The sequence below is a fragment of the Pleuronectes platessa genome, chromosome 4, assembly GCF_947347685.1.
Source record: "Pleuronectes platessa chromosome 4, fPlePla1.1, whole genome shotgun sequence".
NCBI classification, from domain to species: Eukaryota; Metazoa; Chordata; class Actinopteri; order Pleuronectiformes; family Pleuronectidae; genus Pleuronectes; species Pleuronectes platessa.
The window spans coordinates 10,712,153-10,725,367 of NC_070629.1; the positions used below are offsets into that span (position 1 = coordinate 10,712,153).

The 13,215-nt window shown below is 39.8% G+C and overlaps 2 protein-coding genes across 4 annotated transcripts in view; one reads left to right on the top strand and one right to left on the bottom strand.

The window, feature by feature from the left end:
* The window catches only part of adgrd1 (adhesion G protein-coupled receptor D1), a 29,632-nt gene extending 28,917 nt beyond the window's left edge, over positions 1–715 (bottom strand). Inside the window, exons 1-2 of the mRNA XM_053420053.1 lie at positions 233–715; positions 86–122 (exon numbers count right to left, since the gene is read on the bottom strand). Coding sequence (XP_053276028.1) covers positions 86–122; positions 233–286 — 91 coding nt within the window. The 5' untranslated portion in view covers positions 287–715. The remainder of the gene's footprint in view (positions 1–85; positions 123–232) is intronic.
* Positions 716–739: 24 nt separating this feature from the next.
* Positions 740–9,875, top strand: stx2b (syntaxin 2b). Of its 3 annotated transcripts, XM_053420054.1 has the most exons (12): positions 740–931; positions 1,846–1,989; positions 2,063–2,137; positions 2,215–2,314; positions 3,248–3,325; positions 3,544–3,617; positions 3,937–4,045; positions 7,063–7,136; positions 7,317–7,454; positions 7,711–7,821; positions 7,980–8,082; positions 8,237–9,875. In XM_053420054.1, the coding sequence occupies exons 2-11, from the start codon at positions 1,960–1,962 to the stop codon at positions 8,073–8,075; spliced, it is 885 nt and encodes a 294-aa protein (XP_053276029.1). In that variant the 5' UTR covers positions 740–931; positions 1,846–1,959; the 3' UTR covers positions 8,076–8,082; positions 8,237–9,875. The 3 variants fall into 3 exon arrangements, with proteins under 3 accessions (XP_053276029.1, XP_053276031.1, XP_053276030.1); XM_053420055.1 differs by lacking the exon at positions 740–931 and having other exon boundaries at positions 1,651–1,989; positions 3,251–3,325; XM_053420056.1 differs by lacking the exons at positions 740–931; positions 7,980–8,082 and having other exon boundaries at positions 1,646–1,989.
* Positions 9,876–13,215: the final 3,340 nt, after the last annotated feature.

The following is a 13,215-nucleotide window of genomic DNA, read 5'->3' on the forward strand; positions in this document are numbered from 1 at the left end:
ATGTAACTGTAAATAAATGTGGCAATTTAAAACACTGTGGAGAAATATAAGCAATGACACCACTCATGCATAAATTCATCACTACCTGGATGCTTCACAGGTTGTACCACTTGAGCATAAACCTGTAAAAAAATTAAATGTATTTAAAAAAGCTGCTATATATATGTATATATATAACAAATGATCAGTTTATATTAGAAAATGGGGATTGAATGTGTTTTCATAAGCTTACCTTAATACTTGAGACAAAAACTGTAAAAAGGTGAAATCGCAAGGAAAATTCCATAGCTTCAGGAAAATTGACGATTTACAGTTTTTTCCTAAAACAACTGTTAAATCCCCATGTAGAAATGAATCCTGGAGGAGTCACTCATTATTCCAAGATGTGAAAACCTTTGGTCAGTCCATTTGTCCAAACTTAAAGATTAAAAAAACAACAACTAAAAACTCAGTAAAGTAAAGCTAATCAATTTAAAGTTCTGGCATTTGACAGAAAAAACTTACATATTAAAAAAAACATCTTCCAGCTCCACGCCGAAAAACCGTTATCCGTGATCCCTACTCTCACTTTGTACCAGTCCTTGTTTCGTTGAGTTTCTGTGTCTGCATCTGGAAAGTGCAGGGAGTGTGGAGAGGCTCCGTGGAGGCGTACAGAGCTGCTGGACTGAACGTGGGAAATACAAAGCGTGATGTCATTTTTGGGGATCTTGTGAGGTGGGGCGTTAGAGCTGTGCGTAAAAGGCATTGTTTGTGCGTAAATGGAGTTTGCGCAGGGAATGAATGAGCTCAAGATCTGCGCAGCGCAATCCAGATACTGTTTGGATGAAGGATGCGTTTTAACCGTAGATTGTATTCAAGGTATTAGCGCGCGAGTTCGTGACTAGTCTGGGTTTAATTACACGACAACACTTCATGAAAGCACAACGAAAGGGTGAGTCAGCTATTGAATTCAAAAGTCTGTTTAATAGAGAAAGATCCAGAAATCACTGCGACGCACTGTTATAATATCTGAAAAGATTAATTGCTACTTCTGAGGGGGTTACAACAAATACAAATAAGCAAGAATGAGGTAAATCAAGTAGAAATATTAAATAGGGATAGTTGTCAACTGATATGTAGGTCAGAGCTCTTTAGACTTAACTTCAGTGTTTGTGAAATTCAGTGATGACTCCCACAGGTGGGCAAACATCAGCTCTTCACAGGCTCCCAATGTGACCTTGCATGAATAAGATGGTGAACAGCGCCACCTTATGGGCAAATGATTAGTGCCCAACCAGCACCGCTATCTATTATTCAATAAACCTTCTCATATGACTGCTTACTGGTGCGTTTGATCGAAGTGAACTTTACCATTTGATGAAAAAACTGTGTCACTGTCTCTTATATGATAAAAAAAAACGAGAGACTCATGTACTTTATCAAGTATAATCTTGTATAATCAAGATGCAACCTAGTTTTTACTGGAGGAAATATAACACTTTCTTCTGCAGTTGACATTTTCAGTGATTGCATTAATTCATTTGGTTATATAATAAGTAAAGAATTGAATTTAATAGAGATTGCGAAGGACTACCAGTGTATCCTCCCAAGGCAGAGAGACAGGGAGAGAGAGAGAGAGAGAGAGAGAGAGAGGAGGGGTGTGTGTGATGAAAGAAGGCGTTACCCAGGGAAAGAGGTGTTGTGGATCTGTTACGGATCATTTGCGCTCCTGCGGTGACGTGACTCGACCACGCGCGTTGACCCTGGATTTTTAACGTCGTAGAGCTTTTATTTTGTAGAGCTATAATTTACCATCAGGTTTGATAGGATTCACACTTTTCGACCTGGTGCGCACTCTTCTCCCAGCTGCATCGTCTCGGTGACGCTGCTCTGCTCCGCTCACCTGAGGAGGCTCAGCGTCCCACATGGAGAGCGACAGGATGTTTCTCTAATCAGGCTGTGGACGAGCTGAGCGCGGTGATGAAGGATCGACTGCCCGAGCTGACTGCTGTAAGTGTCGTCTCTTACTTCACTTGTAGACACTGACTGATACATAACCTTGCCGTCGTTTCCGTCCACACAGAGCCGGACAGCACCAGACGAGGATGTGGCAGTCACGTTGGACAGAGACGGGTTCATGGAGAGCTTCTTCAGGAGGGTGGGTATCACTGGGGTGTGTGGGATGAGCCATGGTACTGGGAGTCTGGTTGTCACTCTCGTTGTTACTTGACTTAGGTTGAAGAAGTTCGAGGACTCATTGATAAGATCGCCTACCAAGTGGAGGAGGTGAGGAAGATGCACAGCATGATCCTGTCTGCACCCAACCCTGATGACAGTAAGTGTGTCCTTGAGGGGAAGGGAAAAACACACACACACACACACACACACACACACACACACACACACACACACACATACACACACACACACACACACAAAGGGATGGGGATAGAGAGCATCCTGATATCACCTGTATTTCAGGAGTTCATGTGTCCTCTCCGTCCTCTCGAAAAGTGCTCGGCAAGACTTTGGCTTTTGAGACTCAGAGAGAAAATGTAACAAATGTCTCACTTCCTTTGTTACATTTTCTTCCTTATTGTAAATGAATGGCTGGCTGCCAGGAAACCTGTGAAAGGAAACAGCAACGTTTTCCCACCCAAAAAATCTGACCAAACCATTTTGGTCTGAGCTTTGACTTGTTCTGTGAGGAAGTTTTGAACATACAGCAATTTAAATATGCTGCCATTTGCAGATCTTAGGCACCTTTAAAATAACTACAAATGTTTCTCTCTCTTAAAAGTAAGTGTTTCAACTTTAAAGTCTAAAATAATAATTTAAAGCTTCATACCTGTAATATATGTGGCCATTTTCAGTGCGTGAGCCGAGGACCCTGAAAAACAAACACTCACCTGTTTATAGTGCCATGCCGTCATGAGAAATGTTTAATATCACATATTAGAGTGCTTTGAGATCCATGACGTGGAACTGGTCAACAAGTAAAGAAACAAAAAGGTTTTGCTGTGGGATCTATGGAAAATTCCCACTGGGCCGTTGCCAAGTTACGAGATGAAATCACAGTAAGTTCAATATTTACAGGAGGGAGGGTCACTAGTGGTTACCTGGATGACATTCTTTTTTTTCTCACAGTCAATGTATATCCTTTGTGTGTGTGTGTGTGTGTGTGTGTGTGTGTGTGTGTGTGTGTGTGTGTGTGTGTGTGTGTGTGTGTGTGTGTGTGTGTGTGTGTGTGTGTGTGTGTGTGTGTGAGAAGGAACAAAGGATCAACTGGATGCACTGACCAATGATATCAAAGGGAACGCCAACGTGGTGCGAACAAAATTAAAATGTGAGTGGAACCTAACATTATTTATCACTCTTCACATCGGCTTCTTGCCTCTGTTGTTTTTATCTGTCCTCTGTATGAAGCGCTTTGTAAAAGCAGTTTTGAAAAGTTCCATAAAGATAAAGTTACTATTATGATTATATTCATTAACAACACTGTACAAAAGCTGATGTGGTCTGGACTGTTCTGTAATATTATATCATGACTGTCTCCCTCTGAAGCCATGGAGCAGAGTTTGCCCAAAGATGATGCAGCCAACAGATCCTCTGTTGACTTCAGGATCCAGAAAACACAGGTATGGACACACATTGATGAATGACTCGTCACATATAAGTTACATTTACTTCCCCAATAGGATCTTTTTAACCCATTTTTTAGTACATGAATATTAATGAAGAAAGTGAGATAATGTTATATATCTAACCTTTCATAGGAAAATGATATAATTTCACAATCAGATCTGAGAATGTAGCTGCCACGTTCATTGTTAAACATGTGTACAAATAACTTTTGATTCCAAACTTTAGCAATGAGTTTGACTTGGGCTGGGGGGGTCATTGGTTCTACAAATCTACAGCCTCACCCTCTGTCCTTGTGTTTTCACTTGTCCTCAGCACACAGTTCTGTCAAGGAAGTTTGTGGAGGTCATGACCCAGTACAATGAGACGCAAGTTTTCTTTCGGGAAAGAAGCAAAGGCAGGATCCAGAGACAGCTGGAGATAAGTGAGTGACAAAAAACGAACCCATTGGCCCCTCATGAAGCCACAGATTATGGGCAATATTTAGGCAACACACTTTGATGCTTGAGCAGAAATATTAACGATATCGGTTGGTCGTGCTGACATGAAATAGTCCTTACACGTGGCCCTGGCCTTAATGTAGTCGCACGTACAAGATTTGTGAGTGCCAGACTAAATCCAGAGATAAAAAGAGTGACAAATAAAAGCCTGAGGCGCTGTTGGGACAGGATCCAGGAAACAGACCACACCGGTTTCCTCTTCTGCTTCTCTGGACACAAACCTGAATGTTGATAAACAGACGCCAGCAACAGGATGGAGAGTTGTTTCTTTCAAATTTCTTCAAGATGTCAAGGTTTTTCAACATATTTAAGTCACAATTGGTCACATCCAAACATCAGACTTTCAGTGTCTTGTGAGTTTTGATGGAGGTTAAATGAGGAGTAGTAGGACTGATCACCGAATAGAAATTCAATAAAGCACCAGCAAATTATATGAAGATATAAAGTACATACTCACAAGCCAGAATAAATAGAAACTGTAAAGTAGCAGTATTTGTGTCTGCAGCAGCATAATTATAAGGAGATAGGATTGGATTATTAGTTTTAACTTGTGTTAAGTTAGTTTGACAACTTTATATTTTCCACAATTTTTTAGGAGTTTGTTTGGTCGTCTTGGTTCTTAACAATGGTGACAAACAAATGCAACAACAGTGTGTATCAGGTGCATTGTATTATGTGTAACATGAGACAATAGTGAAAGGCAAAAAATAGGACCGTCTCCATTAGTCCCTGCGGCCAGCATTAATGAGAGGCTCCAGTTCTTCACTGCAGGAAGAGACCGATACCTCACTGTGTTTGCGTTGCCCAGGCAACGGGCAAAGGGCTCAGCGGCCTGTGTAACAGTACTTCACCCTCTCTTTCACATAGCCACACCAACCACGGCCTGTGCAGTTGCAGACTCACACCATTCATTCACAGCGTTCAGAGGCGTTACCTGTCGTCCTAGATGTCTGCCTGCGAGCAGAAACAGGGCTGTGTTTTATTGTGTCCCAGATTTGTCTCTCTGGGGAGTCACTAGAGAGAAAGGTGTGTGACATAGAGCGAGCACCTGCACACAGCTCAGTCTCTCCAGGGAGGGTGTTGTACAACAGGAGGCATGGCTTCAGGAAAAGAAAGCTTTCTGTTTATAGCATTTCAGCAGCTGTTTCTCTACGAGGGGTGTGGGGTTGCTTTGTTCCTCATAATCTTATAGTTACAAGTGCTTCCCCCCTAACCATAAATAAACCTAAGACCACAGCAGGAGCCGACTACAATTAAACGTCACATTATTTAAATAAACAGTTGTCTGATGAATGTTGCAATGAGATTTATAATTTCTTTCCTATTATGGATTTTTGAAAACCTTTTTTTCTTAAACACGTTATTTAAAGTCTTGCGGTGACTCGCTTCAACCTAATTCTCAGTGTACCTTACTTTAACAGTGCAGGTAAAAATTTCAAGGTAAAAAAAATCATATGATTCAATATCAATAATTGTCAGGATAAATGTAACTTTATTATTTATTTTAAGTTTATGGCCAGATTTTTCTCCTGAGTGAAGGTTGTGCTTGGTTTAATCTCTCTTGATAAAGAGCAAAACATTTTACAAATCTGAGGTAGTTTGTTATATCTCCTCACTGTGCTGCACAATGTATAAGTGATATATCGATATTCGACTTTTGATATATTGCTATTAATGAAAAAATTATCATTTATCATTTTACATTTGAAAAAAAAACAACCTATGTGTTGAAATCACCCCTGCGTTTGCAGCCATATCCCCCGAGTGGCTCTTATATGACATTTTCTTCTCTGTTTGCTCAGTCACTGGAGCTACAATGAAGCCTTTTCTTCTCCTCACATAGCAAACTTAATACACATCAGCTTCACAGCACTGCCAGACAAATGAATTACCCTGGGATTAAACACGCATCAGGTTGTGCCGTACCACATATTTGTTGTTTACATTGGTTCTCACACTCATATCACTCTGAGGGGATTTGTCTTTTAAATGCCAGAGTCATGTTTTTTTATTGTTTTTTAAAAGCGTGCTACATAAATGATGAGTGCACGATCACCAGTCTCTAATTAAAACAGTGTTAGATAAATAATCTTTTAATCATACACAGAGCTCAGTCCACTTTCCCTGCAGTTTACAATGGCTGCAACCTATTCTCTACAAACACTTTACTTGAGCCCTGTGAATTATTCTCAGTTGATCTAGCTCATGTCCGTGAGCCGGGGGTGACAACAGCCTCTCCATTTTTAAATGTGGCCTGTCTGCAGCATCTTTTGATGTAGGATTATTATTTATATTTTTACTCTGCAACATCATTACGAACCAGATTATTACACAGCCCGGATACACTCCCTGATTGAGGGTATAATTGGTCTTCCTCCCAGAATATAAAATAATTTGTGTGGAGAACACATCCCATTGTAAAATATTGATATTTCTGCATGTACATACTGCTTCATGTTGCATTGTTGAACTGTAATCAGACAAGACAGGCTGATCCATGGGTATTGATATTAGTATCTTAGAGAGTATACAAAACACACACATCCAAACTTGATAAAGTACTAGGTGCTGGACATTAGTGACGGAAACCAGGTGAGGGGAAATGTCCAACAAACTTATATATTTTACCTCCCAGGTATGTACTTACCTGTACCCATAATGTTTCCAACCGTTGAGGCAAAGTAAAAAAGTTCATCAACTTGTGTTCAGACATTTCTCATCTTCTGATTGTTATAACTAACGGTTGTATTTTGAATATGGTAAATGTATGCCGTCAAAATAGTCCATTGATTTTAAATAACATGATTTTATTTACATTAACATTCATTTTTACATATAATATTTTAAGTACTCAGAGTTGGCTGTGGGCAAACATCAAAATTCTCTTTTTCAAGGGGAAGAGGAATTAATCAAATCATGATTTATTTGTTTTCTATTTTAGCTGGAAGATCGACCACTATTGAGGAGCTGGAGTACATGTTAGAAAGTGGAAATCCATCCATCTTTACATCTGATGTAAGTCCTCTCATGCTTTCCTGTGAAGTGTATTGGGATTGCAGAAATAATAGCTGCTACTGCCATCTAGTGGTGGTGGAGAATCAAATGATCTGGGGTGGGGTAGTGAGCTGCAACGCCTCTTTTATTCCTTCACACATCAAGGACAGTTTACTTTAACTTTGTTTCTCTCTCCCTCAGATCATTTCTGATTCCCAGATCACACGTCAGGCCGTAAACGAGATAGAGTCACGACACCAAGACATCATTCGTCTGGAGACGAGCATCAGAGAGCTCCATGCCATGTTCATGGACATGGCAATGCTGGTAGAAACTCAGGTAACAGAGGAGTTTATTTAGAAAGATTCATAAGTAAAAGATGCTCTTATCAATTGGACGTTTAAACCGTTTTCAAGCATGAAAATATTCGGAAAATTAGGTCTGGACATTTATTTTGAGTTTGTCTCATCCAAGCAGCAGGTGGTTAGGAACCTTGATCAACATGAATTGTCTAGGAAAATGTCTAAGACACTGTCTTGGTACCACCAGTACCAAGACACAATATACAACAAATGTAAGATCTTTTAATTTACAGGGGGAAATGGTTGACAACATTGAGAAAAACGTCTCCAACGCAGCCGAATACATTCTCCGTGCAAAGGAGGAGACCAAAAAGGCAGTGAGATACCAGAAAAAATCCCGAAGGGTATGGGCTCCTTCTTAGTTATATCTCTTGAATAAAAATATGTGTAAATGTCTACTACACAAGATGTTCAAGTCATGTGTGACCACTTTGCAGCCTTTTTAAAAGGCACCTTAGTTTATAGTCGCAGGTCAAATAACCACCTCTTCTTCAATTGACAGAAATGCATCATCCTTGCCTTTGCTCTGTTGATCCTGCTTGCTGTCATTGCACTAATTGTTGGCCTGTCTGTTGGACTAACCAAACCTCCTGTGTGAGTCCTCTGTGAGTACTGCCACTTCCACAACTTCCATTCCTCAAACCCAGCATTCATCTGTCCATCCATACCCATGAATCAATGCATGTATCTTAGCCGTTGAATGATATAAAGGCTTTTTAATTACCCTTTTTGACTCCTCTTCTCTTCTCCTTTTGACAGAAACGTCTCTGCCTTGCCACATGTGGGGCTGCAGTTCTCCTCTTATTACTCATCATCATAGTCGGAGTCTTTGAGTGATGGGTGTCATGGTTTGCAGACTGTTAGCACTGTGGGCTGCTCCTGCAGTGAAGAGGCAGGAAACAGCTTAATAAAAATATTATCCAACAGCATAACAGAGATGATCTGGTAACATCAGACCTCATGATACACTGTTCTGGAGCAGTTCTATACAGGTAGAACAAAGGTTATGCACCTCTCCCTTTGCCTTAGCTTTGATATGATGAACACTGACAGCACATCACAATCATACACTGGTGTACATTCTCTGTTGCTTCCAATATTCATATTGTGTATCACCTTCCGACATTTCTGTATCTCAAGGAATGGTTTTACATGTTGGAGGAATACTTTTATTCGCCTCCTTGCAGAGAGAGGTAGATGAGAATAGTGGTTTCATGTCTATATGAAGCTACACCACCGGAAGCCTTAACATTAGCTTCACAGACTCGAACAGAGAGCAGCTAGCCTTACTCTGTCCAAAGTGGAGCCCGGCCCCATTTATAGGTATGCTAACACAAATCTGTCAATATGAGCCTTTCACTGACAAATTGATGTAGACGTTTATATTTGCTGATATCAAAAGTAGATTTTTTTACAATATAAAAAAAATGCTGAAAAGATGTGCATTTAGATTTAGATTTTCTGTAAAAGAAAAAAATCTCTATTAAAACTAATAATCAGTTGGATTTCCATTTCAATTTGGGGTTATTTATGATAAAGTTCATGGTTAAACCATAAAATAGCATGCCGCATTACTTTTATTTGTCATAATGGTTTGATCCATCCACAAAAATCCATATTGGCCGGGTCTAGTCCAAAGGTTACAGAAGACCTGACGTATAAAGGTTTTATGGGGGATTATTATGTGCCACACTATTCCTTGTGTATTTCAGATGCAGTGACTTCCTGGACTCTTGTCCACATTGTGAGGTTAGCTGGTTGGCAAGGAAACACGTAGCAGCTCCAGGAAGTCACTGGTGCTGGTACCAAGATATATCACGTCAGAGGTGCCTTTTGGGTCAGTTTGTTTCCTGTGAGCAGAGCCAGGCCGTTTCATTAATGCTAAGCTATCAGCTGCAGCTTGATATTTAGCATTGTATAGACATTGAAGTGGTTTCAGTCTCCTCATCTTATTTTTGAAAAGAAGCATATGTGTGCCTTACAAAATGCTTTAACTATAGCTCAGAGTCTCTATTGTATAATCATTATGTTCTCCTGTTCTATTGTATATTTACTGTAATCCATGGGAACTAAATGAAAAGCTACTACAACAAGGAATCTTGCTAGGATTAATCAAATGGAAGTCATCAATTGATTTAATAGCTCTTACAAAGTGCCTCCTTGACATTTAATATGGAACTTTAACTTATTGAATTGTATTTATCATGATCAATGTGTGTGATGACTGAAATACTAGTTGTGAAAAAGTCATGCTGTAAAATAGGACTCTTGAATGATATTTCAAGAGCACGCATTTTCAATTTGATACATTTTATTATTTTTTCGTGTTTTTAGCTTATATCTTGTATTTTATACATAAGAATTCAGTCAGGTGAATAAAGATAATAGTAAAAAGGTCCCTGCAGATTGTGTGCTTGTTTGTTTCCTTTCATAGTGCCATACCAAGGGTGATAAAGTAGAACAATCCAGATAAATTAAATTGCAAAAACACCTCTGAAATCAAGTCATTCTCTGTTCTTTAGCAATCCAAACATTTGGAGACTCCCCATTTAGAGGGAAGCAGAAAAAAAACTGAGGGTGCTGTTTACTTCAGGTTTAATTAGCACTTTGCACAAAGCGTTTGACTTCCGTGTAATCAACCAAACAAGATTAGGGACGAAAGTGGGGGCAGGTCCCTGGAGGGCAGGTTCTTTCATCTCTATGAATTAGATTAGAAAACTTCAGAGGTGCACTAAGACAGAAATGCCAGTGAATGTCCTCAAAATCTGTACGACGATGTTTCCAGATCACTGATCCAGACATCTACGATGTCATGTCAAGTAACTTTATGAACTGAGATTAAGCTTGGACACAGCGGTGTATTTGAACGAGTCATTTTTATGGCCATGTTGAAGTTAAACAAGAACAAATGTGTGAAAAGGTTGTGTATTCTTATTTATAATATTTTTGTTTTGAATAATATAGAATTCATTCTGTTCAACATGTTCTATGTTGTCTGTGATGCTAAGAGTGACAGTAGGCAGACTATTTAAATTTGAGAATGAAGAAAATGAACAATATCTTTATTAAGCAGATAATAGAAATAGACAGATATTGAAACTCTCCATGTCTCAAGCATCTATTTTTTGAAAATTAGATCTGCTGCAGTACAAGCAAACCACCACAATAATATAGTATTGGTCACTAAACTTCCACTTCTGTGCTGTAATAATGATTCACCCAGACACCACTAAAATAGAAATTCGATGATGAGGAAAGCAAGCATTTTGAATTTACCTTAACATGCTTCTGAAATATTATAGTATGATCATAAACTATATCATTTTTTTAAATCTCTCCTCAAGATCATTATGTGCATAAGTTCCTGTTAGCAGCAAAAGAATGGAGGATAATATCCCCCTCCAAATGTTGATGGTGACAACTTTTTATATAATTTCGTATATGTTTATATTTTGCACTATATTTATATTGTTTTTATTTTAAGTTATTATTATGTTTTTATATCTAATATATGTAAATATGTTTATTGTGCCAACGTATGTCTGGTAATGTTTTTATTGTTCTTTATATTTATATATAAAAAAATAGAAGGTTTTATTGTTCTGTGTTTTATCTGAAAAATGTACTTAGTAAAGTACTTGTAAGGACTATATTGACATACACACACTTTAACGTGTGGTCAGATACACATACCATGTCCTTTGAGCATTAACTACAAGCACACACACACATACACACAAGGCAGAGGACCAACATCTGAGGGAGGTAAGGCAGATAATGAGCAGACCTCCCTCACACACACACACACACACACACACACACACACACACACACTACGTCACCTCAACTTCAGATGTTTCATGCACCTTATCAAACAGGGAATTAGAGGAGGTTTGCATGCCTTTTCTCACAGTATTTCATGAATTACTTCATTGTATTAATTCGGAGACGTCCTCTCTCCTGTGAGATCATCAGTCTTAGAATGCTTTGAGGCCAGAACACTAGGACCTCTGGTAAACCATAGCAATGGCGCGCACCTACAGTATCATCAACACGCGACGCCAGGAGGACCCAACGACGCCAGGAGGGCAGGACTGCCTTGTGCTCCGTCCAACGAGGCACTGCCCCGTGTAAGATAGAGCAGCTTCCGTCTAGTCTCGACCAATCCAAGAACCTCTGTCACGCCCAGTATATCGATATATAAACAATGTGCGCACTTTGTCTAAGCGCCATTTTCCTGTGCAGCTTACTGTGTAGGATCAGTGGTCCATGCATGATCATTTGCTGGACACCGCAGTTTCCTGACCTGTGACCTCTGAATAAACCTGCTTAATTTTAACTTGAGAACGACGACTCCTGCCTTTGATTTCCACCCGCAACAAATACTTTATGTGAGCATGTGGACAAGACGTAAATAGGGAAGTACACAAAACTAGGAGAGGTCAGAGGTCACCGCTGAACCTCCAGAGTGAACCTCCTGACCTCGTTTAAATGGCACATCAGCTCCACAGGGGGTCTGATGCTGCATGAGATGCTGTCATGGCTGCTCAGGAACAGGGTAGAACAAGGGCAGTGGTTAGGCTATGCTGCGTCATGTTAGCCTCAGTCCCAGGAGGTAATTGAAGGGTAGCAAAAAAAATGCAAAAAAACTAAAACAAAATCAGGGCTAGCTTGTTTTTGTCACAATATTCGAGCAGTTTAGCTTGTTTATTTTCGTTATATTCACGGGCTACTCATCATATTAGCATTAGCCACAGCTACATGCTCTGTGCGCTCTGTTAAATGACTATAGTTAACTTTCAGCTAGTTAGCTGTTAGCTCCTACCTGTTAGCTCATGTTATCCTGCTCCACAGCAGCAGCAGCAGACTGGCCTCACATGTCTTTTATCCTTCATAGCAGGAGAATGGATGAAGCTCCAGCAGGACACTGTTACAGAGAGGTCTGCCTCACAGGTCAGTGCATCACAAACCCGTGGTGACTTACACTGACATGAGTACAGTGGGCGTCTGCTGTGCTAACGCTAGTTTCAGACTGTACATCCAGTGTACCATGCTTTAAACCTGCTTCCTGTCATAGTGTAAACCCCGGAGCCTGGTGTTCGTCTCTGCCAGTACATGAACCTAAACATTAGTCATTTAAGCCTGTCGCCCATCCCAGAGATGAGACATGGAGAAATACGTCCTACTTATATTTGATGTGAGTTTGACCTACCTCAGTCAAAAATGAACACCCTTGTTTTGAAAGACACTGTATAATAAAAATAATAAAATGATTATCTCCAAGTTAGTCACGATAAATAGTCTTTCAGTATGGTAGATAAGAGAATGATTTGGCCACGACTATTATCTTATCGCCACTGTGAATATCTGATAGAAACGTACCTGCAACATCTTTACGGGACACAATGTGTAGGTGTTTTTTGGCTTCTGCTCAATTTCTGTGGAAAGTTATGCAATCTACCTACACAAGTAGTTATTTGAATTACTACGTACTCTTACTTATACATTCTTTAGTACAGTATGTATCTCTTCTACTGACCTCTGATCATGACCACAGACTCTATAGAAAGATGCACGACATAACCGCTCCCGAAAAAAGGAACTTCAAAGCCTCTCAGTCCAGGTACTGTACGTCATAAATCCAGCCTCCTCTATGTTATTCGATTGGACATCGACCAAACTGCAAATGATCTGATAAGTTTGGATTTAATTAGTTATTTGATGACGAGTGAAAGGTC

What these genes read in the sequence shown, in the direction of transcription:
- stx2b (XM_053420054.1), top strand. Translation starts at nt 1,960, where the DNA reads ATGAAGGATCGACTGCCCGAGCTGACTGCT. An exon ending in GACTGCCCGAGCTGACTGCT is followed by an intron (nt 1,990 to 2,062) that starts GTAAGTGTCGTC and finishes CCGTCCACACAG; the next exon opens with AGCCGGACAGCACCAGACGA. An exon ending in CATCCATCTTTACATCTGAT is followed by an intron (nt 7,137 to 7,316) that starts GTAAGTCCTCTC and finishes TCTCTCCCTCAG; the next exon opens with ATCATTTCTGATTCCCAGAT.